The sequence below is a fragment of the Aythya fuligula genome, chromosome Z (genome assembly GCF_009819795.1).
Source record: "Aythya fuligula isolate bAytFul2 chromosome Z, bAytFul2.pri, whole genome shotgun sequence".
NCBI lineage: Eukaryota > Metazoa > Chordata > Aves > Anseriformes > Anatidae > Aythya > Aythya fuligula.
In genome coordinates, this window is record NC_045593.1 from 1,194,517 (window position 1) to 1,220,858 (window position 26,342).

Genomic DNA, 26,342 nt, shown 5'->3' on the forward strand with positions numbered 1-26,342 from the left:
ACTAGGTAACTGGAAAAGCACAAAGCCAAGAATCACCTCCTCTGTTGTCTTTAACCGGTTTAGACAGAAATAAGAAATTAGAAACAGCTCTGCCCAGCATCTAAGAGCATAATTCTAAGCCAGATAGCAGCCTCTGGGGGGAAAAAAAACACAAAAACAAGACAATTCATCCTATATAGGGGGTGCACTTCTGGTTTTCTTTTGGGGGGAGAGGTGTTGGAGTGTTTTGTGTTTAAAGTAAAAGAATTACGCAAGACAGAAAAGCTGTGAAAATTTGGCTCTCTTTAAACTAGTCTCAAGCCAGGTCTCACAGCAGTCAGGTAAAAAAAACAAAACCTACTCATTTTAACATTTTCACATCAGTTACAAGAAGTTGATTTTTTTTCCCCTTTCCTTTTCTTTGTGCAATATCAGAGCGTGGTCTGAAACGCCCACAGCACTCGCACGCGTAAAAATAGCAGTCACTTGAGGTTATTTTTTTACACCTCCTACTTTTCTAGGGTTATAGTGACGGGAATACAGATTTTAAAATAACAGCTCAATTTTTTTTTTCATTTTGTTTTACGTTTAGGCTGAAAAAAAACCACACCCTAGTTCCATCCAGGCCTTGAAATAGATCTAAGAGATAAAAACCTCTTACCTTGAAATAAGCCCAAGGAGTTGCTAGGGAGCAGGTATCAAAAATCACATCAGGTACAACTTTTAATAAAGTTTCCTACAGGATCCAATCCTCTAAAATGTAAATGGATGTGTGACAACCCTTTACACAGTCAGAAAAAGGAATGCTTAGCCTTCAGAAAACAGTTTAAGGCAATTGTTTTTTTTTTATAAAGTTACCAAGCCAGCTGCTGCTCTCAGCTCCATCCTTCCCTACATCACAGCCTCCTGAAGCCACTTGCAGCTCCAGGAGCAGCAGCAAATTCCCCATCCGTCCCTTCTGCTTTTAAAAAGAGCATCTTTCAAGCACCCAACACTGTATTTTAGCTACCTTTCCTCTTGCAAACATCCCAAGAAAGCCACTGAAAGCAAAGGCAATAGAGAGGATGAGAGTTATTTAAGCCCCCTCTGCTGGTTTCCCACGCTGGACCTCCTCTCCCTCTCCCAGCCTCACGTGGGATGCCTGGCAGGCTTGCAAACGTGCTCAAAAGTGAATACTCCCAAATTCAAACACCTACAAGGAAATTCTGCAACAGCAGGATTCAAATTCAAGATCTGCTGGGGTGGGGTAAGGCCATATCCAAGCAGAAGGATTAAGTGAAAGCTAATTCATTTCCAAGGCCACTGTCCCAGAACCACTTCTAGGGCACCACACGGTAAAAGCAAAACGCTTCACCCAAAGGGAGGGCAAAAAGGGTGAAAATAGTGGGGTTTGGCACCTGGGGGGGATACATTCAGGAGTCCAGAGTGCAATCAGAAGAGGCAGAAGCAGTAAATAAAGTGCTGTGCCAACCTGCTGGGCTTTAATCCCTCCACAATAGGCTTCCACCACAGGGATGACTCAGATGTGGCCTTTCCGTGCTGCGGTTCCCATTGTCTCCAGGACATTACGTACAACCTGGGAACTTTGAACGCTGCTCTCACTTTCAGTTTGAGCTGCTCCCGCCCCAAGGAGTGGCTCTGAGGCATCCCTGCAGGGCTGCAGCTGCTCAGCAGGGGAAAAAAAAGGAGCAAGAGTCAAATGGAAACGGAGAGGTAACAGGTAACAGACTTACTTAAAACCCTGTCCTATTTTTTTGCAAGGAGGATTAACCTAATAAGCAACAAAGCTGTTGGCAGGCATTTAGGAACATTTATTATGTTCCTCTTTCCTCGCTTTAATACCTGAGAGCTTCCCTATAAAACCTACCTGCAGCACCTACCAGGAGGAGAAACTGCCATTTCTCTCCCTTTTCCTGTACAGTTTTGATAACAAAATCCTTTTGGAATAATAGTTTCATTGGCTTCCTTTTTTAAAAAAAAAAAAAAAAAAAAAAAAAAACAAACACATAATAATTAACTTCCTGTATTAGCAAGGAACAAAACTTTTGCTGGAGTCATTTCCCTTTTACTCCTATATGGATCCCTTGAGTGGATCCCTGAATGATTTTTAAGTAGCTGAAAGCACAATAACCACAAATAGACCTTTAACTGCCAGCTGCATAAAACCCAAACCGTTATCCTATAAAAAAAAAAGGATGGGATAAACTCTATGCTGTAACCTGATTTAGAAAACAATCTCTTTGCTTACAAATATAGTATTTTTCTTTACTTTGTCCTGTATTTATCTTTGCTCGTGATAAGCAGCGTGATATTTCACTCAAAGTGGTTTTCACCCATAGAAATCTTTGCCATCCACCCCACTGCTGCAGCACTGCCAGCAGAATAACCTCTGCCCACTGCCAGATTCAAAAGATGCTTCCTAAAATATAATTAATCTGTTCCCATGCGTTACATTCTCATCTTTACAAACTGTCCCTGCCGTGCCACAATCCCTCTCAATGCATTATTTTTTCCTGCCACGCTCCAGTCCCTGCTTGGATTATTGGCAACATCAGCAATGCTGCACAATTCCCTGATAATTATAATTATTATTTTTTTAAATTAAATGCCCTTCTTCCTGCCCAAAAGCCCAAAACACACACACACAGACACCACCCCCAAGCAGCTTCACTCTGTGCAAGCGACAAAGTTTTTCTTCAGAGGCCACACACAACCTTTCATCTCTCTGTTTTACAAAACACGCGCTCCCTGCTGCAGATTAAGAACCATAAAGAAAAAAAAAATCCGTGGAAAAATGGCACAGACCTAGAAAAGCACCCACCTCCACTTCAATTTCAATATCCAGCTGATGTAGACAATATATTCTTACCCCTCCCCTTTTTTTTTTAAATATATATATTTTGGATAGAGCTACTTTCCTCCGTTCAGCATCCCGACAAAGAAAGACGAGGGGCTGAGGGAACGGGAGCGGGGAAGAGCAGGTGGGAGAATCACTCAGGACGATGACACCGTACTCGGGAATAACGATTTCAGCACAAGAGCCTCACCGCAACACAGGTCGGAGGTTTTTCAACCAGTCCTCGGGAGGGAAAAAAAAAAATAAAAGCACGATCCCACTAACACGATGGAGCTGCTGTGCACGGCTCGACGGAGCGGGATTGGATTTGGTGGTGGGTCAGCCACGTTGGGGTGCGCTATCGGCACCGGTCCTCACAGTTTCGGGGCGAGCTTTAGCAGGCACACTTCTTCTCCTCCGGTTTTGCTGAATCCAGCTTCCCCGAGCTTCCCCCGTTGGCCGTGTCGGAGACCTGCGTCTTGTCCACGCACTGCTCCATCCGTTTCATTATCAAGTCCAGCAGCGTGTCCACGGCCTTCTCCACGTTCTGGCCGGTAGCAGCACTTGTTTCGAAGTAGGGGATGCTACGGCGAAAAGAAAAGGGTTTAGTGGAGGGGCTTTTAAGGCAAAGGAGACTGAACTCTTCATAAAACCCTTGGCACAGCTATCGGTGGTGGGTTTAAAGTTAATGAAAACCCTGTGAGAGGTTTTTGGGTTGTTGGGACTCTATTTCCCAGCTCACCAGAACCCAAACTCCCGTTCCTAGCATGTGGTGGTGTGTTGATATGCACACAAAACAGACAAACTAATTAAAAAAGAAATAAATCTGTCCTGATATTTTGACTTCAAAGAGTAAGAACGTCAACGCAAACCTCGGCTGAAAGTCCTTCAGGTCACCAGAACATCAGCTTTAAACAGAAACCTTGGTCTGCATCACAGAAAGCCTCAGGGACCATATCACTGCAGGCTGTGTGGTTCCTCTACCAGGCTTACTTATCAAAACATTTAGAAAAAGTGACTGTACATCTTTCAGTTGTTAAGAAATTCCTGACCCACAGTGGATGGATAAGGCAAAACTGTTTCTCAGTTGAGAACAGGGAGAGATCTTTCCCATATTCAAGTTGGAGTTGTCTTTTTTTTCCTCCAGGCATTGAAGAAAACATCAAAAATGTAGTTAATTTTTGCTTCTTTTGAGAACAATTTCTATAGGCAAGTTACTTTAACAGATTTAAAACTGAGGCCTGCTTATTTTAATACCGAGGTGAGTACAGTTTCTACACCTTTCTCATATGCTCTCTGGATGCTGAACTGGCACAGTCCCACAGAGATGTCCCATTACTGCCACTTCTGTCCTGGTCCTTATCCCTTCCAACCTGAGCATTAAACCCACTGAGTGCTGGCTCTGGCACAGAGCTAAAACACAGCCAGGCCCCAGCACCAGCTCAGCCAGCACCCAGCCACGTGTCTGAGCGAAGCCGTGCCTCCTACACGCCATGCTTCCTGCAAATCTGACTCACACCTCGGGTTGTGATCGATCTACTGCAAATGCAGGCGTTTCCCTGTTCTGAAAACGCCCCAAACCTGTGCTGCTTTTCCATAGGTGAGCACCCACCCATCTCCAGCACCTCCCTTTTCTCTCCGAGGGCTGCTTCCTACACAAAACCTCTGCCAAAACACAATTTGAGAAGCCCACGTAGGCAACAGACACATCGATGTCCACTACTTTAAAGTACCACCTATTTTTTTCCTGTAAAGACAACACCTGTATCACATCACCGTGATCTAGATGTTTTATTTTTTGTGGGTTTCTTGCTATTTCCTATTCAAACAGGTTGATCTGAAAGCACGACGAGCTTCACTACAGGCGTGTGATACTGCTCTGTCTGCACACCTCAGAGCATCTCTTCCTTGCAAGTGTCTCCAGCCAGCCATTAGCTGTGCTTCCAACAATTGGACCACTAAATTTGGCTTCTGCCACAATGCACTTACCCGTATTTGTCCGCCAGATCTTTTGCTTGCCTTTCATTTACCTCCCGCTGGTCGGATAAATCCGCTTTATTACCAATTAACACGATATCTGGGTTCTCACAATACGCATTGGCTTGCAGCTGACCTAGAAGGAAAAATAAACAGGAGAATTAAGGGAATGCTGGAAGTGCTTTAGAGACTCAGGCAGCTGACAAAACAATTCAAAAGGCCTGCGACACAGAAGAAAGTCGGGACTCAACTTGGTAAGCAGTGGAAGATTGCGATGACACCAACCTTTTAGTGGGAGGAATGAATCTCTGAAGAAATTCAGCTAAGTATATAAAATCTGGAGCTGTTTTCACAAAACTGTCTGAATTTTTGCGTTATCCCCACTTCAGCTCCCTGGCTGGAAAGCTACCAGCTGGAAAAGCAGCAGCCTCCATCCTTCCAGGACTCTGAATACCCTCAGTTAACAACAAACTTTAAGAGTTTAACCTTCCTTTCCTTGTTAGTCAGGTGGTTGTCCTAACAAAAACTACCTACAGCTGTAGGTAGTTTTTTTTCTGACCCTGTTAAGGGCCAGAATACATTCAGCTGTTCAATTCTCAAGTACTATCTGCTTTCAAACATGAGCTTCAAAGACCAATCTGAATCAAAACCTCAAAGCCAGGAAGAAATCCCGTTCTGTTTTGCTAATACAAATCACACCATTAAACTAAACAGCATTATCCGAGCTCCTTTGTATCATCTCAAATAAGGAGATTGGCCAAAGAAGTGTCAAACACCAGAAATTTTCAAGAGGCGACAGATTTGTTTGGATTGTGCCAAATCCAAACGAGATTATCAAGTATGTGTTCAGAAGTCTACCATGCAAAAAATAAAAAATAAAAAATAAAGAAGAGCATGCATCTTTCACATCTGATGAAGCTTTCACCCCAAATCAAGGGGCATATCCTGCTCGAGGCAAGTCAGTGTGGCCCCAAACTAAGTCACAACAGGGTGCCACGCTCCACAGGACCACAATCCCCGTCCTTCAACCTCTGGCAGACCTTCAGTTGTCATCCTTGCATGCACCACTACAACTCAGCTCACGCACATCTCAAACCATGATCTGGAGCAGAGGTGCTTTAGAGCACACGGGCTGTGAGTACCTCGCATATGGCTGCTTTAGACATAAAAACCTCTGAAATTTTTCCAGTTCACAAGCACATAAAGCCTGGAAGCATAAAAAATGCGCAGGAAAGCTTCAAGTCACCCAATAAACGCCAAGTGTATGTTTCTACTTACTCATCCAATTTCTGACATTTAAGAAGCTCTGTTGACTGGTGAGATCAAACATCAGTAAAAAGCCCATAGCATCTCTGAAAAACGCTGTGGTGAGGCTTCGAAATCTGAAGGAGGAAGAAAAAAAAAAGAAAAAAAAAAAAAAAAGAGCACAGCTCTGTTACAAAGTGAGCTCTAAGATTCAAGGTAAGCACATTTCTGGCAAAACTGAACTGGGTAAGGAGAAAGAGGTGAAGTAAATGAAAGGTTTTCCAAATCACTTGTGAAAAGCTCTTAAAAAAAAATCCCAGTCAGAAGAGTCTGCATGATTTAGAGGATGTACATTCCCCTTGGAAGTGAAAAAAAAAAAAATAATGTGATTTTCATTTTAGCTATGATACATCACGTCAGTCAACACATATTAATCAGTGTGTTAGTAACGGGCCAGGGGAAGCTTATTCGTGAGAAATAAACACTGTCAGTGACTAATGTATCAGCTCCAATTCTGTCTGATTTAACCCGGGACAGAGATGGAGAGGGAGAAGAGCTGGCCTGCAAAGCTGGATGAAAGTACCAACCACGAAACTACAGCTGTTTGTCACCCAAAGGTCACAACTCTGCTCAAATCAAAAAGGTGAAGGCAATCCAAATGATATCACACGTGTCAGAGTTTGTACGTGGCGGGGGATCGATCCCATCCCAAAACAGCACTACGTAATCCTGCAAAACCTACGTGTCAGGAACAGAAACTGGTATTTCGTGGCACGCACCCATGCAAATTAAAACAAAAAAATACATCAGATGCCCTGACGCGTTCGTAGTCTTCCTTTTCAGCAAAAAATTAGCCTCGAAAGGTTTAACTTTTACTACATAAATGGTGTTTGGGGGTAAGCAGGAGAGATACAACCAAAATTTCGGCTGTTTTCTGCTTTTCACATAGCAGTAACCCCTCCCACACAGTGCTGGCACCGCTTATTTAGAAACCTGAAATCTGCCTCATCACTACACTCGGCTTCCTCTGCTTCTTCCCTTGTCAACAGATGATAGCAGCAAAACCATGCAAAACCTCGCACACAAAACCATGAAAGCAGAGGTTTCTTCCATACTAGTCAGCATGGGTAAGACTTGAGCTAGGACTCTCCACCCTAAATAAAGTGTCAGAAAAAGCTTCATTCCTGGAAAATACTGTTCTTGTCCCAAATTAGGAGGATTTCTGAGATTCTTCACGTGAAGGGACTAACGGTTTACCCACAAACGTGGAAAAACTCAGACTGGACTCTCACCTTTCCTGTCCAGCGGTGTCCCAAAGCTGGAGATGCACCTTGAAGGCTTTTCCTGGAGATCCATTTGGTCCTCTGCTATTGTACACCTAACGAGAGAGTGCAATCAGTAAACGCATGAATCACACAAAACCCTCCTTTGGAAGATTATTTGGTCATGTTCAGTACTTCAAATTAGATACCAATTCAATAAAACTTGATTCAGCACTGTGCTGAGCAAGCTTTCTGCGCTGTTTCGTTGCTGTCCTTGCAAGATTTGCAGCTGGCTGACAGCGTTAGCCACTATTACTAATTTTTTTTGGATTTGTTAACTCCTGTTAGACATTAACGACTTCCTGACCAACTGCAACCGTAACCTTGTGGCACTCAAAGCACCGTGACCTTTTTTCTGTTCAATTCCTTATTGAACAAAAGCAACGTGTACACGAACTGTTACAGTAAAAGACGGAAGGAAAAAAAAAAACACAAATAGGAACCATTTTTGCTCTCTGAACTTGCTCAGCAGACTCTTAGCAATTTTAAAAGCAGGGAAATGTTGCCTGTAAATGAATTTACAGCAGGAGGATACGGACTTTTTGGACGTGTCTTTATCCAGATGCTCCACTGACCTTATTCGAGGAATACTTCTTCACCTGCCCTCCCTGGGCTGTCAAACACAGCGTTCAGCTTTCCTGCTCAGCCCAGTTAATATTAATTGGGGGTTGGACTAAATGACCTCGGGAGGCCCATTACGACCCAGATTATTCTGTGATCCCGTGGATTTATTTCATCTGTTGCGATTTCAATGCGTAGCTTCTAACCTGAACACCTTTTTCTTTCCTTTGTGGGTTTCAACAGCTCTGAAAAGCCGAGAAGAACCAGCAGATCAACCACACACCACACTTTGTGAATTAAATAGGCTCACTGAAGCATGTTCCTGCAATACCCAGTGCTAGAAACAGGGAATTTCACGGGCTCGTTTTTTTTAATATGACATCCACGCAACAGAAGAACACGCATTGAACCTTTTGGAGCTCCTTCTTAAAAGGCCATCTTATTCAGACGGACCTTCCAGATGTTTTAAAGCTTGTAATTGCACGTAAGGCGTAGTTTCGTCCACCCTTATCAGCGATCTCACCCCCAAAACGTACAGCAGTGGAAAATTACAGAAGAAATCTGCCTGCAACCCTTAGCAGAAAAGTTCAGCCCCCTGGAAGGAAGCCAGCACCCGTCTTCAAAACACGCTAACGAGCGTCTCGACGAGGCAGGGAACGAGCACGCCAGCGAGCTGCGTGTTCAGACGTCTCCTTGCAATAAAACTGCTTTTCATATTTTCCTCTCTCTCCACCGGGGGAACCCAGCGGTGCGGTGGAGGATCCGGCTTCCCCTCCGACCCGTGCATCGTGTTTAACCGGTCTGAACTGCTGGAGCGCTGATTAGGGCTAATTTAAGATGTAATCCATTTTATTCTACCTCAGGCCTAATGATTAATTCTCTAGTGCTGCTGATTTACAAGAGTTGCCTACTAATTGCCTGGTTCCCCACGCACCTGAATACACCTAGCGTGTCCTGATCACACCATAAACCCGTGGGCTCCTATGGCTCAAGCAAGGGACTGAAAAATGTGTGATTTACCCCTAAAACCCATACAGGGCAGGGGACCAAGAAACGTATGATTTAGCCCTAAAACCCATACGGGGCCATCTCTTCAGTGGGGCTGGCACGTAGCCTTCACGATGGCACCACCGAACTCAACACCACAGCCACAAATGCTCTCAGCCATTAAAAAAAGTTATTAAAAAAAGTTATTAAAAAGGAAAAGCTGCCCGGGTCTGCCCCTTTAGCATCTCTGCATTGTCAAGACTTCCAAGGACTTTTCATGCAAAATCCTTCAAGTATTTAAATTTAAAAAAATGCAGATCTCCATAAAGAGGTCTCCATATCTCCATACTGGGCAAGTGTTTACATCTATTTTATCAAATAACTAACTAAAATCATCCTCCAGGGCCTAATATCTTGTATTTATCATGGTTTTGCTCTTCAAGCAAGCTGGAACGATTCCTATTAGAAAGTTGCCTTTGTCCCCTATATTTAGCTTGTCTCTGGTATCAGGATGTACGAGCAGATAGATTAGTCATGTGAAATTAAAACGGAGCAAGCATGCTCTCTTATTCCTGAAAAGAGCCTCTCATCTTCTATTTAGGATAAAGAAATGAGTGCATTGCAGAGCAGGCTGCATGCCCTGCGTTAGGAGCTCCATCAATCCTACAAGGACTGCTGATAACAGAGTCCTTGCACTCATTTTTCAGCCTTGCTGCTGACGGGGGAGCAGGGAAGCAGCAAGCTCGTTCGCTAGGTTACTGGAAGCGAGTTGAAACTTCTGCATTTCTGAAAGTTTCCACCTTTTCTGTTTAAATTTTTATGTTTTGGGGCTGGAGTTATTTCTAGGCATCAGCAAGCACACCTCATTCACCAGCACTATGGAAACCTGCGCTTGGAAATAAACCACTTGCCAGTCCCACATCGGGATAAAGATAATGGCGTTTTTCTCCTTTATCCAGTTCCTAATTATGATTTGTTTAAGCCAAGAGCTGGAGCAGGAAAAGCGTTATCAACATGTTATGTCCCACAGCAAGAGCAGCAGCGCACATCTACGTCAAATTTGTTCTCAGCAGCAACGAGTACAGATAAAAAGGAAGCTGCTATCGTTCAGCCGAGACCACTTACCACTCGTTTTTCCCGAAAATCTATCCCTACTGTCGTGATGAATTTGGGATTGAATTTGTTGTCGGTGTATCTGTAGAGGAAGGTGGTTTTGCCAACCCCAGAGTCTCCAAGGGCCAGGAGTTTGATCAGATAATCGTAGTCTCCATCAGTCATAGTGCTAATTTTTAGGAACCTACAGAAGAAGAAGAAGAAAAAAAAATGTTTAAAAAAACAGAATGACCTCCTCCTTGATGGAAGACGACTTGCAGAGACTTGCCTTGGGTGACGAGACTTGGAGGGCTCGGCCTAATAACAGCATTGCATGAAGTTATCAGGGCTGCGCATTTTTATCTTGATAGAAACGTGGGTTTTTTAGACAGAACTAATTAAAAAGCAGAGTAAGCAATCATCCCGGGGTCACGGGGGATAAAGGCAGGGCTCTCACACACACGTTTTTTTCACCGGCGCGACCAGAGGCACGCACATCTGCCTCGCTCGGCGAAACCCGCCCCCTAATCAAATGCTGCCGGTACTAATTGGAGTGGAGAAGAAAGCCAAACAGATGGAAAACCCACAGCGTGGGCTCAGCTCCGCCACAGCCGAGTTGCTTTTTTGCCTGCAGGTTGATTTATTTCCTGCGGGCTGGGGGGGGAAGCGTTTCGGGTTAGGCCATGTCCCGAGGAAACCACAAACAGCTCCGGGTTTCGCCAACGAGACCAGCGGAGCCTGCCTTATTGGGTACTTGCACAACAAAACGCATCGGGAAATCACAAGGCAAATTTCCCAGGAAGGGGAAAAAATCTCCCTCCTCTTTGCCAGGCTGCCTCCCAGCCCAGGCAGAGCTCCCGGAGCTAAATGGATGCCACCGAAAGGATTCCCGGGAGATTTTCACGGCCCCACACCGCACGCACTGAGTTTCCCCAACCTGCTGAGTCAAGCATGGTATATATGGGAGGGAAAATCCCATTATTGCATTGGCTTCGCCAATTTTTGCTCTGCAGAGGAAGAAAAGGGGACGACGTACGTAAGAAATAGGCCTGTAAAATATTTATTCACCTGCTTGAAACGCCCCGATGAGGAGAAAGCTGGAATTATCCCAAACACAAGCTGGTTTGCATCCTTTTCGCTTGCTCTCAAGGTGATTTAAGCCTCTCGCTTTTTCCAACGTTTTGTTAATCCTGAGCCCAGATGAACACATCCGTTCCATTCAGCTCGTTATGCCGAGATTAATTACTGCACTGCCAGCGCGGGAGACCCTGGGTCACGCTCCATTCATAAAACCTCCTCCTCCTTTCAGTGCAAGCCCTTAATTTCCACCCAGATAAAACCTACGTTGTCGAGCACTTAAATTAGCAAGCACCGACCTGTTTCGACTGAAATAGAGATCTCAGCCCGTTTTGACTCCCCTGGATTTCAACAGCTTTCAGGAGAAAAGAGCTGGCGGCGCACCAAGCCGTCTCATTGTACGAGCCTTCTACCTCTGACAGACACAGAGCCACCCAGAGAGGCAGGACAAGCTCGGGAGAAATCCATCTGGAAGATGACAAGGGCTTAAAGAAATCCGAGGAAAAAGCTCTCACCTGCCTGCTTTGCTCTGCCTGGCTCTGCCTCTGTCCTGTGCTCCTCAGAGGTCAGAGCACCAACGCAGCACCGTCACCAAAATTAATCCAAGACCTTTCATCTTTTCCCCGATATCTCAGGTTTTCCACCAGGGCAAGCCTGCTTTCTGCCCAGATGGTTAAGGATGATCAAAATCAACCTATTTCTGGCCAGCACGGGAACTTTTCTTTGGGTAATTCATTCAAAGAAACAGAAAAAAAAATGAATTTCTGATTTCTAATAATTATTATTAAGTAAACATCTACACTTGCTTTTAACTGTGTGGTTTAACAGGGTTTAAAAAGTCTGAATGTTTCAATTTGTTCCATGTCAAATGTCAACTTAAATAGTATCTACAACTAAAGCATAAAAAATCAAACTATAATATCTGAGGTTCATAGCAAAAAAAGCCCTTTCTTCAAGGGTTTTTCTTTTTGCAAAAATCCAAGAAAACACTTCCAAATTTTCCCCTAAAAAACGAACAAGGCCTTTTTAAGAAAAGTGCAATATACTTTCTAATTACATCTCTAATACATCTCTAATTTTAAATGGCTCGATAAATTGCGCTCCCAAAAAGGAACACCCATGGGCTGTGACGTACAAATCTCATGTAGTTAAAACAACACAACTTAATTCAGGGTTTTCCGCAAAGGCATCCAAAGAAACCCAAAACAGCCCAAACCACCACCACCAACCTCTCCTTCCACCTCCAAGCTCTCGCCCTGGTGGTGTTTTATCACCCAGATCCCCAGCAGGGCTCCCAGCCGTCCCTCCCCAGCCTTCCTGGCCACGTGGCCGACAGCCAGAGGATGATAAATGTGTCATTTTGCTGCTCTTCTCCCGGGCTGCGCCTCGAGACAGCGCCTGATTTTAACAACGCTTCCCTGCTTTCTTGGCAGACGAGATTCCCATCTCGACCAGAAGCAGCCTCCTCTCTCTTGATTGATCATTTTCTCCCAGCCCTATTTAATGCTCTCTAACTACAGGGCAAGAGATCATTGAAAAGCTGGCACTTGTCAGCAGATGCTCCAGCGAGCGTTTTCTCAATAGAGAGCCAAGGCTTCAAATAAATCAGCCTAACCTGAAGACATTTTAGTTGTAAGCCTACGGGAGAGGCAAATCTACTCCTCGGACACCACACTGCAGCTCTGCACCCGATGGGGAATTTGGAAGAAGCACATTTTGGCTCTCACTGCACCCTTGGAGGAGCATCTCGAGCACAGCACCATGACCCTCCGGCATCTCCTACCGCGGGGACAAAAGGAGCTCCAAGCACATCTGCCAGTATCAGCATATTTCAGCCTGGTATCAGCCGAAGCTGCGAAACGTATCCTGTTTTGCTTCCTGACAGCCTCACCCTTTCCTCTGTGGATTTTCCCAGTTCTTTTCTCGAAGTTTCCTAACACGCCAGAGACGGCACGGCTGCTCCGGGCTGACTGCACGCCGCATCCTTTCTTCCATTCACTCCTAAAAAACTACAAGTCTGAACTGAAATCTAAGCTGGTTTTGAAAAAAACATTAATTTTGGCAGGGCACAAACTGCAGAAAAACAAACTCAGAAACTTCCTGATCTCAAAGTATTTAGATGTAGAGCAAAAAAACAAATCCAGCGGGCTAAAACCCGCACGAACCTAACCTACAAACACAGCCCGTTCAAGTCATATTTTTACCCTCTCAGAACTGGAGGAGATTAGTTTAGGAAATACCTTCAAACTTTTAAATTTCAAATGACAGATTCTTGAATTCTGAAAGGATTTTTGTTGAAATAAACTGCGTGCTGAACCTCCTGATAACCCCTTTTCTACTTGTTGTTTAACAGAGGACCTCTTTCTACTCATGGGAATATCATTCAGGAAAAGCTACGCCTACAACGAGGGAGAAGTCGGTTCCAGAAAGTGAGATTTTTTTTCCCTTGACACGTTATTAGTTAAAGTCCAACAAATAAAATGTTGGGTAAATAGCGTTAGCTCTAGGGGGTGCGGGATGTTAAATCGCAGTGCACATATTGTGCCAGCCAGACCAGTTTTACCCCAAGTGAGAGGGGTTTGAACCATACCTTGAAGAGAGAATCCACCCCCCTTGGTTTTCTGGCTTCTTTTTGTCTTGTTCTCCAGCCCTGAGGCCTCTCAAAGCTTTATGAAGGGCTAAATCCTAATCCCACCTCAAATACCTACAGCCTGTTCGTCTTGGGGTGGGACAGCATATCCCAAGGGACGTCCCCTCGCTGATCAAGTCCTGAGCATCCAACTCATCAGACACCTCTTCCCTAGCAGAAAGCCCCTCCAGGGAAGTCTGCAGCACAAGGCGGGATGCAGACAGAGGTTTTAAATGAAAATTAAAAGGGTGTTATCAGCAAGTAGTAGCATCATTACGTTAAATATCTGTCAGGGAAAAAAAAAAATAAATTCTATGAAAATTTCTGAGTTAATAGGGTCATCGGAGAGGCATGAAGAGGGTTAGGCTTCCCTTTTAACTGCAGGAACACGATATCATCATCCATGCCTCATCTGTCCCTGACCTTATCAACTTCTTGTTTCGGATCCAGACCTCAGCACCAATCTTTTGCAAAGCTCCTTTGACAAAAGCCAGCCCTTGCAACCACACACATGACTCTCGGGCTGGTTTTTGCCTGATCTCCGCTTAAATTCAGGAGCCCTGATAAGCTGGTGAAGACTCCAAACCTGTTGATTGCATCTTTAACCCCATAACCGATCCCCAAATCAAACCCATCCTCTTTACAGAAACTTCTGAAATGGAGGAAAACAAAAAGCTTTGCTTTTCATCCTCCTAATTTTAATATAGATATATTTTTTAATAAAAAGCTTCTAATTTTTCATCCTCTAGAGATGCATCCCCATCCCCGGAGGTTATAAAACATGACTGAGATATTCAGCCAGCCCTGCCCGGCACAGGAGCAGCGATTTTTTGTGTAACTGGAAATTAATGGGTTTCATTCCCTGTTGCTGAGGACGGGCTCGGAAAGCTCCTGATGCTCTGAGAGCTCATTTAAACAAGCCGTGCAATAATCTTACCTGAAGCAATCTGATTATTACACCAAAGGTTTGGGAATTCAAGGCTGTGGTGCTGCCCCGACCCAAAACGCTGCCACGAGCGAGGTTAGCAGGGAGTTTTATCACCCTCCCCTATAGGAATTCGCAGGTTTTAAAGAGTTAAAAGGAAACAGAAATCCCCAAGCATCTTTTCCGCTACGATATTTGAAGATTACATCGTCCGGGCTCAATCAGCCACTGCAGAGAGTTCCTCAGTGCCTGATAAGCCCGCTGGGTTTTAGATCACCGAAGCTGTTTCCACGCTGCCCGGTCATTTTGTAGGGCTGCACTGCTGAGAACAGAGGAGGAATATCCCAGGTTGCACTTGGATTTCCACTGTCACACCAAGATAACTCCACCGAGGTGGCAGGGAAGGGCAGATCGCTCGGCCCTGCCTTGCCCCAGCACCTCCCGACTCAAATCCAGTCCTGCCCTGCTCTGCTCCACAACAGCCATTGCCTCACCGTGCCGGGTTTCAACACACAGCGTGCGAAACGTGGACTTTCTGGGATCTTCCAGGATACCTTCGCTCGCAGGAAAATCGGCTCCGAGGTTGGAGGCTACGAGGCGTGCACAGGGAGGAGAAACAGCATCCAGCAGCCTGCAGAAAAAGAAGCTGCGCGGCTTGCTCAAGTGCAAATCTGGACTTTTGGCTGGCTGGACTCGCGGGTATCTCGGTAAGCAGCACCCAACTGCGTTTTGGGGCACCTTCCCAAGGGAAATATATTTTTCCAGGTGTTATTATGCCAGTTTCTGAAGTGCAGCAGCAGGCACTTCGGTACTGACCGGGCTGTGCTGTGCGAGCCGTGGCAATTCCTAGGCACGCTTTAAGGGAGCCCTCCTGCCCCGCGGTGCTGTTCCTCCCAAGGCACCAACCAGCCCCGTGCCGTGAGAGCCATTGCTTTCCTCTGCAGCTGTCCAAACCTCCCCGGCACCAGCTTTGGGCTCAGCTTTCCAACGCCGCCTTCCTGCGCCTTCCCTCGTCCGTCACACCCCGTCCTGAGAACCTCACAGACCACCGAGACCCACCAGGTTTGTTGAGGAGGGTTTCTCAGCAGGGGAAAAGCGTTCCTCTCATGCCGGATTAAGGGCTGGGACGCAGAGGCACACTTGCTTTCACCAGAGGGGATTTGCACGACTCCAGCTCTTGGCCTTTTCCCCCCCTATGCCTGCAAGCGCGCAATCCCTTTCACCTCCAGCACTCTCCTCCACCCCCAGCCCGTATTTTAGGCTTACTTTAAGGGCTGTTTAGCCAGAGTTTGGAGACGAGCTATTTCCCTGCTGCTCCCACAGCCGCTCCGGGTGAACCCTGCAGAAGCTGGGCTCCCAAACCCATGGGTTACCCCTTTGGGGTGTGCCGGGACCCCGGTACCCACGAGCCAGGCGAGTTTCCAACCACCAAGGCTATTCCGTGCGTGTCTGCACATATCTTTTTCTATGCTTCACCTCCTATTTTTATGCACTCATCCCCGCAGCACGGCGGCGGAGGTGCGGGCGCCGGCAGCCACGCAGGAGCTATTTCGGGGCAACGTGGGGCACGAGGGCGCGACAAAGCCGCTGCGGGCACCCCAAAAAGCATGAAGCAAAAGGAGAAACCCCCAGATGCTGGCAGGGACAAACCTCAGGGGCTGGCGGGTGGGCATCTCACGGACCCTGTGGGGCTGCAGGAGCCCTCAGCCCCCCACCAGGGACAGGGACGGGGGCCGGGACCGGGTCTGGGACCACCTCCCCATCCCCATCTCCATCCCCATCCCCATGGCGCAGCGCAAGGCCGTGCCGGCGGCCGCCCGGGCTCCATCTCAGCGCCCCAACCGCGATGTCGGGGACCCAAAACGAGGACCTGGGGGGGGGTCCCGGTGCTGCCCAGCCGCCCCCCGACCCGCTCCCCCCCCTCCGGCACCGACCTGCTGCGGGGAGCGGCTCGCCGCCTGCGCTGCTTCCTGCTGGCGGCGGCGGAGGGGCCGGGCGCCGAGCGCCTCCCTCTGCGGGGCTGGAGCCGGGGAGGCGCTGCCGGGGCCTCCCCCGAGCTTTAGGGCTCAGCCCCGGCCGGCCCCACTCGCCCGGGGGCTCGGGAGGGGGTTTTCTCCTCGCCCCCGTGCGCCCCGGTTGCGCGCTCCGGCGCAGAGCGCCGGGCACCGCTCGGTGCCTCGCTGCTCGTCCCCCCTCTGAGCCCTGATTGAGAAAATTAAAGGGCTTCACCTCACCCCCTCGGGCTTTAGTCCCTGCCCCTGTTCCCCAAAACCTGCTGCACAGGCTGTGCTTCCAGCCCCGAGCTACGGGAGCCCATCGGGTGCTAACCCCATCGCCCCACGCTCCTGAGATGAAACGGTGCTTGGGAACTCGAGTGCGGCTCCTTCCGAAGCATTTTCACACAGCAAGGATAGAAATAAATAATTTCAGCGAGCTGACAGCCAAACAGCAGGGTTATCATCAGCCCTGCTGCGGGCTTGTGGCTACTGGCGCATGGCAAGGCCCCAAGGGGTTTCCTTGGGGCTGGACACCTGCCTGGCCCTAAGACACTGGTGCCCACTACGAGCATGTTTTAGCTCTCGAATATCTGCCTTAAAACCAGAAACACAACAGGTGGGAGAGGCAAACAGGTCTCATCAGCTTCGCACTGCTGCCACCAGCGATGCTCCTGGTGCCCATCCCAATAATTCGCAGCCTGGGTGCTGCCCCCATGGGCAGGGCCACGCAGGAGCTCCCCCAGGAGGAAAAATCCCACTTTAAAACCCTGCCAGGGCTGAGATTGGTGTTGTTCCAGGGAGGCAGGGGATTTCTGCAGGGTTCAAGGTCCTCCAGAAGCGGTGGTGCTGCTCTTCAGAAGGGCACATGCTGTAATCCAGACCAAAAACTTCTTGGAAACTGGAATTTGAGGTTCTCCTCCTGCTCGGATACATAGGGATGCTCCGCCGTTATCTTTCTACTCTGAGTTTTTATCTTTTCAGAGGTTGCTGCAGAACCTGGGTGGCTGCCTGTAACCTTTCCCGATGCCAGGAGGATGTTCCAGCTGCAGTGCCCTGCACCCCGGAGCAGTTTCCAGCACTTGCAGCCGCTCACAAATCTCTTTAAATGGCCGCTGCCATTTGCTGGGATTCGTTACTGGCAATATCTCAAAAATAGCATTGTCAGTACCAAGAAAAAAAAGAGGTTTTCTGAGCAGCTTTGTTCTTTGGGCTCGATAGCTAACAAATAACCCATCTTACCGATGGCACGGACAGAAAGCGCTGGCCAGCACTTTCTCGAGGCCTCGCATCGCCCCCACGCCTGGCCTGCGATCAGCGGCAGCTCGCTTTATGTCACTGGAAACATTTTGCTGTGACAAAAGGTTTCGGACAGAAGCATTTCACCGAAACACTTGCCATTTCTAAATAGGTTTTCTATTCAACTCTCCCAGGCTGCTAAATGGCAAGCCAAAGGATTTTTGGTTGCGTTTCTCTTGGGTTCCTGAAATTAAAGGCGTCTTACTCGGTAACCTCAGCTTCCTGCTCGTTCTTCTAACAATTAAAACTCAGCACGGCTCGCAAGGACAGGAAACGTGCCTCGATTCTGCTCTTCCTAGATAGAGAAATGTCATGTGAAACGGCAGCTTTGAGCTCGTCGAATAAACCCGACAAAATTCATACCGAAGCGGTGGCATTTCCCGAACCAGCCTCTTCTGAAAGAGGGCTGGGTCTCCTTTGGAAACAGCAGCAGGATGTGGTCTGTAGGCTCGCCGTGACAAGCGTGTTTGCCTTCGCTGCTGTATTACACCACAAAGAAAGCAAATATGTTAGCTCACCTGTTCTCCCTGTGCCCACGGAGGGAACGAGCAGCAGCCCTGCATAGCCTCCGTGTGCTCCAGGAATAAGGAAAAGGCTGCAGCCAACTCTCTCTCTCCCCCCCCTGATTTTTTCTTTAATTATCCCGCAAAGTTATTACTCATTCAGATTTTTTCTTCAAGGCCTGCACTGCTTTGGGAAAAAAAAATAATGTAATAAAATCATTTTAACTAACAAAACCGGTGCATGCCTTGAAGTAGGCTGTCTGAAACCAGTTCTTGCAGCTCAGTTGTGGTTTTTCACAGAGTAGCAGCAGCATTTTTCCTTTTGCAAGCTACATTCGTGTACACTCGACCTAATTAAGCTGCTACGAGCTTCTCATGCAAATGCCCTCAGCCTGCTTTATTCTCGCTCAGCCCCCTCGCATGGGGCTGTAAGGACGGAGGCCCTGGGACACCAGAGGTGTCCTGTCTGTTTTTAAAATGCCTTTTTAATTACAACAGAGAACCAAGATACACGACCAAGGCGAATCTGGAGCAAAGAGTTGACTTACCAACACAAAGGCACCAAGTTAATTAGATAAGGCATACAGGGCAGATTTATTTAATGACTAAGTCCTGCATATCCTGCTTCCTCCCCCATCGCCCTGCCACCCACGTCCCCTCCCGGTTGTGCCCCGTCCCTGCCTCTGACTCCTCCAAGCCCCTCTGAACTCAAGTATTTTACCCTAATCACACATTTAATCCCCTAGATCCACTTGCTGAAAGTATAAATCAGCAGGATATGCTCGTATTTTCCGTCCCCTGAATATGTGGCCAGGGATTAATTAGTTAAGAGTAAGAGGAAAGAGCAAGGCTGGTCAGAAATCCCCTTCTGCTTGAAATGGTGTTAGAAAGAAAAGTCCTAAGTATTTTATTTATTATTAATATTCTTATTTATTTATTTTGCTACAAAGGTTTTGGATTAAGATTCACTTTTCACCTAGAAAGTTGGCCCATATTTTTTCAGACCCAGAACGTTTTTATTTTCCCATAGCATTATTAAGGCCAGCAGGTGAACACTTGGATTTCTGCCAACCTGCAATCTGCATCACTTTTTTTTTTTTAAATCAGATCTTTAACTTTAAAATGCATGCATTAATTCCTCATATAACAATATTCTAAATATTTCATGTATTTTTAATATATTCATGTCTCATTTAGAAACAAGCCAAGATCACTTTGATGTTGCAAACACCGGGTATCAGCACCTAAATAATTCTGCATCTGCACTGATGCATTGGTGCTGAGAAAAGCCATAAAATAACACGGCTTGTGCTGGATTTCCTCAGGCCTTGGACTTGGATTTCACCTTCCACTTGCTGCAGAAGCAGCAATCGCTACGTGCTGACCGGTCTGAGGTGCCTCGTGTTCCTTTCCAGTACCCGGGGCAGTTGAGATAAGGGAAAAAGGCTCTGAGCTGGACAGAACTGCCTCATTATCATTATCATTAACTTCGTTTGCACTGATTTATAACAGCTGTATGATTGTACACTATCACATACAAACTTTCTTCGCACCGAAGGCTCTCCTCCCCTCGTTACATGCAACATGGAAAGGGCTGGAGAGCTCTGAATTAAATTAATCTCTAAAAAAACCCAGCAGCTGAGTGCTGCTTAATGCACTGAGCAAATCTAATTTGCCAGGCACTGCAAAATAGCGCAGAGTGCTAAGAGGAGTGAAAGCTTTTTTTTGGGGGTGTAAAAAACTGATCCCCTCCAGCCTGCAAATATCACTGGTGTTCCCTCTGTGTCACCGCACGGAGCACACAGAGGCTCGTAGCCCACAGCGAGAGCAGCAGGGACTTCTACCTATGCTGCTGCCTCGTGAAATCCATTTTATAACCCTTCAGCAGCTGTCCCAACCTTTTATTAGTGATTATTTCCCCTCGCTCTGTTCTTTTCTTTCTGTTTTCTACCTGCAGGTTTCATGCCCCTGCGTTCACGCTGCCGGCGCCTGGAGCGCAAACAGCATTCAAGGCTCATGGCACAGCCCAAGCCTCCTCTGTGAGGACTTTTAGCAGCAGACACACAATTTTCTTTCGTCTCCGATGTCCTCACAGCTTGGCACATGCTGTTTTTACCCGTAGACATTTCTTTTTGTTGCTCCTCTGCTTAGGGGATCTAATTCTCAGCGTTGTGCTGTATGCGTGCTTCAAATCCCTTTTGCAGGGACCACCAGTGAGGAGCTCCTCTGTAATTTTTGGGGGTATTCTTTGGGATTTGGGAAAATTTTTATGACTTGTGACCTCAGCCTCAAGGTCATCAGACTTGTCTGCATCCTACATCCTCAGTGCAGCTCTGCGCTGGTTTTCCATCTGTACCCGCTGACCTCCTGGGAGGCCAAGGACTATTTCTAGGGGGACCACAAAGGGTAACTCAAAAACCAGTCTAGTGGAAGGAAACGGAGGGTAATGAAGCGATCTGTTCCCCAAGGAAAGCCTGGGCTGAACAGACTGCATTCACCCAGTCAGGGGAGCCACGCATCTCCTCCCGTCCTTGTCACCTGAGCCTCAAAGCAGACTGAAAACAAACAGAGCAGGCTGTGGGGTTATTAAAAACGCCAAATTATTCTGAAGTTACTCATATCGCTTACAAAGATGTTCAGTGCCACCTTATTGTACGATGTAATTAAAGAAAAGATGGTAAAGTAGGAAAAAATATGATTTCTTCACTGAAAAGAGGAAGGTATTTCACTGATGACACTAAAATGATGGAGATGTGGAAAGCAAATAGTTTGCAAATTCAGTGAAGGTTTCAGGGAGCTAACGCACGGTGCTGGGATGCGACTTGGGCTTCCTCACCGCAAATCAGCCTAAATAACAGCCTACATATTGCCATCATACAGTTACATGCTACTAATATTAAAATCTTGTCTAAACCAGGGGTAATAGGGCAAGGATGCAAACAGGGCTGGGCGTTTGCATCCAAGAGAATACAGGAGCTAATTAAATTAAAGGCTGTGTAATAGGGAACATATATAATAGCGCTGTCTAAACGAAGAAGTGATCGTCTCAAACCAAGTTTTCCAGTTCCACCGCCCGGCCCCGTTGCTATTCATCTGCTTCCAGGTGCTGGAGATGAAAGTTGGCTTTGTTTCGGTGTTCAGCAGGTCGCCTGTAGCCTGCTGAACTGCCTGAATTATTTTTAAATGTCGTATGTGTGAGAACGAGGGATTGAACTGCACCGAAACACAACAGGTTTCACGCCGTCTCGGCCCTACTGACGCTTTCCCAGGGATCTGCTCCTCCTCGTTCCCATGAAAAGCCAGGGATGTGCTTCGCGTTTTGCATTAGGGGCTCCTCCTCGTAACCTAAACTTGGCAGTTTGTGCACAATTATGGGCTGTTTCCAGCACAATTGTCTCATTTCAGACCCACAAAGAGGCAACGAAGTCCCACAGGGGAAGCACCTTTAGGAGGGAGCTGCAGCAAGCATCTTCAAGTCAAGGTGAGAAATTAGAGAAAGATTTTCTCAATTTTTTCACATACCTTGGATATGAAGACCTCCCCGTGTCCTCCCTGCAGGACAGGGGCTGTTTTTCAAGGTGTACACATCCCTCGCTGCCTGTTTTTATGCATGCACACCCAAATAACTTCACAGCCCCAGCACGAAGAGCAGCCTGATGGCACGCTGGTGCTGACCCCAAAGCAGGTGACTTCTAAAAGACCTCGATTTGCAGCCCAGCTTTAAACGGAAGAGCCTTTCATTGGCATGGAGGAAACGAAGAGCAGTTCAGCACGCAACAGAAAACCAGATGCGACAGTCTGAGAAGCAGAAAACTCGGTGATTGATCTCCAAACCAAAGGCGCATTCGTTATCCAGAAATATAAGCATCTGTTTGCAGCATAAGTAATTCCTCCCTCCCACCCGAGTGACAAGCGGGTGCCCACGGAGCAGGATGGATGGCCCCAGACAGATCCCTTTATTGCTTTCCCCCAGTTTCTGTCTGGGAAGCGCTGGGGAGGAAGTTATTAGGGAAAAAGCACCTGAAAACAGAGCCCGATCGGAGCAATCCCGTAAGATAAATGAGCATTTTGCTACCATTTCGCTTTCTGACATGCAGTGTGTCTGCCTACGTTACCCCAGACAATCATTTTACTCATCCAACCCCCTCTTATAAATTTGCCAGGATGAGAAAAGTTTATTTGCTGTCTGTCATCCCGCTCACTTCTCCCACGGGAACCCAAACCGGGGCCAAGGTCCCCGTTGTAGGGCTACCCCCACTCTCCTGCAGTGGGAAATGGGTGAAAAAAAAAAAAAACATGTGGGAACAGGTAAGGGATGGTGGAGCCATACCCAAAGGTTCCCATTCATCAATAAGGCCCTGGGGATGGTCCTTCCCATCCTCGATATGGGAACAGAGCCCGGGAGAGCTCCATAACCAGCACTGAGCACTTCTAAAAATCCTCTGCTTCAGCACGGGGAGGTGACCAAGGGGCTCCTCAGCAGTGGTCTGCTCCCAGGTCAGATGGAATTAGTAAAATAACCGCTATTAACAGAGCCACGCTGCAAAACCGTGCGTAAAACCCCAGGCTTTTGGGGGAAAATGTTGCCTTAGCAACAAATTACCAGCCTGCTCGCGCCCAGGAGGAGGCTGCTGCTGTGTTTACATGCAGGTTACCTTCACTGGGCCACAAACACCAAGCCTGAGCTCCCCTGAAATGCATACCCCAATTATTTTGGCCGCCACGCACAGCTTGGCGTGACCCCAGCCCCCTGCAGGAGGCTCTGGTGATGGTGACCAGACCCAGACTGGCCTGAAAAAGGTGCGCAGAGCCCCAGAAATATCTAGGAACCAGGGCTGCATTTCCCGGGCACGTTTTGAAACTTGGTTAAGTGCCAAATCCCAGGGGTTGTGCTACAATAAAAGGCTCCGTAATGATAAATTTAGCGATGATGGTCCGAGAAAGAGGGGTTTCAGAACGGTCTCCCCAATTTCTTCATTTTAATTAAGTTCAAACACTACTAAAAAGCAACCTCGTGGAGATCCACCCGCACTGAATTTGGTGGCTTGAGTTCCAAATAAACCCAGTCGTCCTCCTCGACTGACTTTAATTCCTCTGAATTAATGAGCTTTATCCATTTTTAGCCTTTACAGTGGAGTTTTGTCCCCAAACGAGCAGTTTCCTGAGTAACGTTTACATTCATGAACGTAACTCACAGATGGGCATCAAACAAAATGCATGAAACCCCCAAAAAACACCCGACAGCCTCATCGTGCTTGCTGATAGTGAGGATTTACCTGCTTATTAAATGGTTTCTTATCAAATTATTGGTACCGCTGCAGCATCGTAGAAGGGTTTGGGTCAGAAGGGACCCTAAAGCCCACCCAGGTCCAACCCCATCCCGCTAGAGCGGGTTCCCAAACCCCATCCAGCCTCTGCCCCATCTTCTATTGCCCCCTGCTGGGTATCTCTGTGCTCGTAGGGCTGAGGCTGGTTCAATATCCAGAAACATTTTAAGGAAAAAAAGCCTAGTTCCTCATGCTCGAGTGACTTCAGGATCTGGGACTTCAAGTAACTTCAGAGATCCGTGCCAAAATCCGGATTTGGGATCACATTTGATGGGGAGAGATGTGCAAACAGACCCAAAGGGCACGCTCCTCCAAAGGTCCCTGTCAAAAAGTCCCCAGCACCCCTCAGCCCGCCACCCTATTTCCCCAAACACCCATTCCTCTGTGTCTCATGAAGCAGAGCATCTCCTACATAAGAAAGCCCCATTTAAAATCACCTTCCACAGGGCAGAACAGAAGCACGGGTTAAACACCGTGTGGCGATGAATCGATTTTTTTTCCCCCTCCTATCTTCCTCAGATGAGAAACTTCGTATTAATCCGAGCTGATCAAATCATATCAAAGCATTCCTTCAGGAAGCAAAATACGCTTCACAGAGATGCGGCTAAAGCTCAGGTTTTCTGCTGCCTTCTGCTGTTTTTCCAAGCTCTGAGCAATAATTTATTATGACTATATAAAACAGCGAAGCCAGCTCATGCAGCATTGCCCCGTTCCTAAGCTCTCACATCTCCCAGCAGGTCTGGGACCGTGTAGGGCCCAGCCCTGCTGCATGGGGCTGCTGCCAGAGCTCAGCAGGGACCAGATGTGGGTCCCTGCAGCTCCTTGATAGCCCCCTGCACTTGGCCACCAGCCCACTGGCACAGCTTGCCACTCACCTGCGGCTTGCCAGCAGCTTCGGAGCCCTCCTGGCATCCATCCCGAGGCACCACCTTCCTCTTCAGCACCAAGATCCCCCGCTAGCCCTCTGCATCACGACAAGATAGTCCTGATTTATAGCCAAACGCCTTTACCCAGTAAATCAGGGGGCTACATCGCAGCGTGCCCTCCCAAACTGCCCTCCTTTCCCCGTGCCGAGGCTGACAGCATCACCCAGCCAAAGGATCCCTTTAATTAGCCCCTGCACAAGGACGAGGATGGCACGTGACATCTCTTAGGGACTTTCTGACATTTCTTGAGGATTAGCAGCGCCTTAATTATTTAACGCCTGCCATTTACTCCCTGCCCTACATCGCCCGAGTCAATTAAAACGCAGCAAAATGCCAGCAAGGGCATTTCAAACCGCTCCTGCGCGTCGGGTCCCAAAGGATGATCACAGAAAAGCTTCCAGAGGCAACACCAAGGGCACATACCCAAGGCCATGCCTGGCCACAGGAGGGGCACCAGGACCCATACTTAAAGGGCCCCAATTTCCATCCAGGTTTGCAGGATGCAGCCCATATTACGGCAGCAACCATCGCCTCTGGCTGGGTTCGGGCAGGTTTTGGTGGCCAGGAGGACAAATGTCCATAGCCCTAAGGATATTCTGAAGTAATGCACCCAAAAGAAATCACTCACCCACCTTTGTGGCTGTCTAGCCATCAATATGTGGGGGGGAAAAAAAGATTGGGCACGATGCTATGGTGTTTGTAACCGCAAGGAGAGAGATGTTACTCTGAGAAACGTTAACATTTTTTATGTTTTTCCTCCTCTGGTGCGAGGACATCCATTTATATTGTTTATTTCAACACCAGGGCAGAGGGATGCTGAATGGTCCCTCGGAATATGGGGGCTGAATGCTGGCTGTGGGGTCCCAGGTCCCATTTGCAGCCCCGTTCCCCGTGAGGAGCCCGCAGCCTGCGCACAACCCCGCTCATTTTCTGCTCTGCCAAGACGTGAAGCGCCTTCCCCGTGCTAGGGCAAACACAGATTGCTCCTCAAGGTTGCTCTTATCTTGCCGTGACTGGCTTTTTTTCAGGAAAAAAAATAATGCAGGACCCGATCCAAAGCTTGAAAGCAGCGTTTACAGCCTGCTCGATGAGAGAGGAGCCCACAATCCTGCTTCCCTCCCCTTTCTGCTGCTGCGTGTAAAGGATTTGTGGCAGAACGAGGGCTCCAGGCAGTGTTGTGACCCCAAAGGTTGTGCCTTGTGGGTGCTGGAAGGGCCACAAGGGCTCAGCAGAGCATTTTTCCTGCAGCTTCCCCCACAGCCATCACCACCTCCCCTAAACCAGCCGAGCCTGGCGCAGAGCTCCATCAGCTCCAAGCCTGAGTCTCCCAAACAACTAAAAATACAAATTTTCCACAAAAATGAGAATCTGGGCCTTGGAAGTGATGAGGAAAAAACCAACAGGTGCACAGTTTATCAATAATTAGTTGAGAGAAGCCCTTATCTTGTAGGTTTTGGGTCCTGTCCCTCAGGCCCTGCAGCAGGGCCACAGCACCAGCCCCTGAGGACCCGGAGGCTCCTCGTGGGTGGCAGCGGCAATTAACGTCCAGCTAATTAGCAGCATAAAAAGAGGCACAAGGAAACTGCTACATCCAGTTTCAAACCCTGCATGGACGTGATCAAAGAGAGGGTTTGGACGGATGAATGCCGTGTGCTATTTTGGG

At 47.6% G+C, this 26,342-nt stretch overlaps 1 protein-coding gene across 2 annotated transcripts; it reads right to left on the reverse strand.

The window, feature by feature from the left end:
- Positions 1–1,988: 1,988 nt before the first annotated feature.
- RAB27B (RAB27B, member RAS oncogene family) lies at positions 1,989–24,681 on the reverse strand. 2 transcript variants are annotated; one of them, XM_032205891.1, is made up of 6 exons: positions 24,629–24,681; positions 10,033–10,204; positions 7,330–7,415; positions 6,071–6,174; positions 4,805–4,928; positions 1,989–3,399 (listed from the first exon to the last, which is right to left on the reverse strand). In XM_032205891.1, exons 1-6 carry the CDS (start codon positions 24,667–24,669, stop codon positions 3,210–3,212), a joined length of 717 nt encoding a protein of 238 aa, XP_032061782.1. In that variant the 5' UTR covers positions 24,670–24,681; the 3' UTR covers positions 1,989–3,209. The 2 variants fall into 2 exon arrangements, with proteins under 2 accessions (XP_032061782.1, XP_032061783.1); XM_032205892.1 differs by lacking the exon at positions 24,629–24,681 and adding an exon at positions 16,565–16,618.
- Between the last annotated feature and the right edge of the window lie 1,661 nt (positions 24,682–26,342).

Excerpts from the sequence above, each read along its gene's own strand:
- RAB27B (XM_032205891.1), bottom strand. The coding sequence starts at position 24,669 with ATGGATGCCAGGAGGGCTCCGAAGCTGCTGGCAAGCCGCAG. Across the intron at positions 10,205-24,628 it reads AAGCTGCTGGCAAGCCGCAG|GTTCCTAAAAATTAGCACTA; the intron begins GTGAGTGGCAAG and ends CTTCTTCTGTAG. Across the intron at positions 7,416-10,032 it reads ATTTTCGGGAAAAACGAGTG|GTGTACAATAGCAGAGGACC; the intron begins GTAAGTGGTCTC and ends CTCTCTCGTTAG.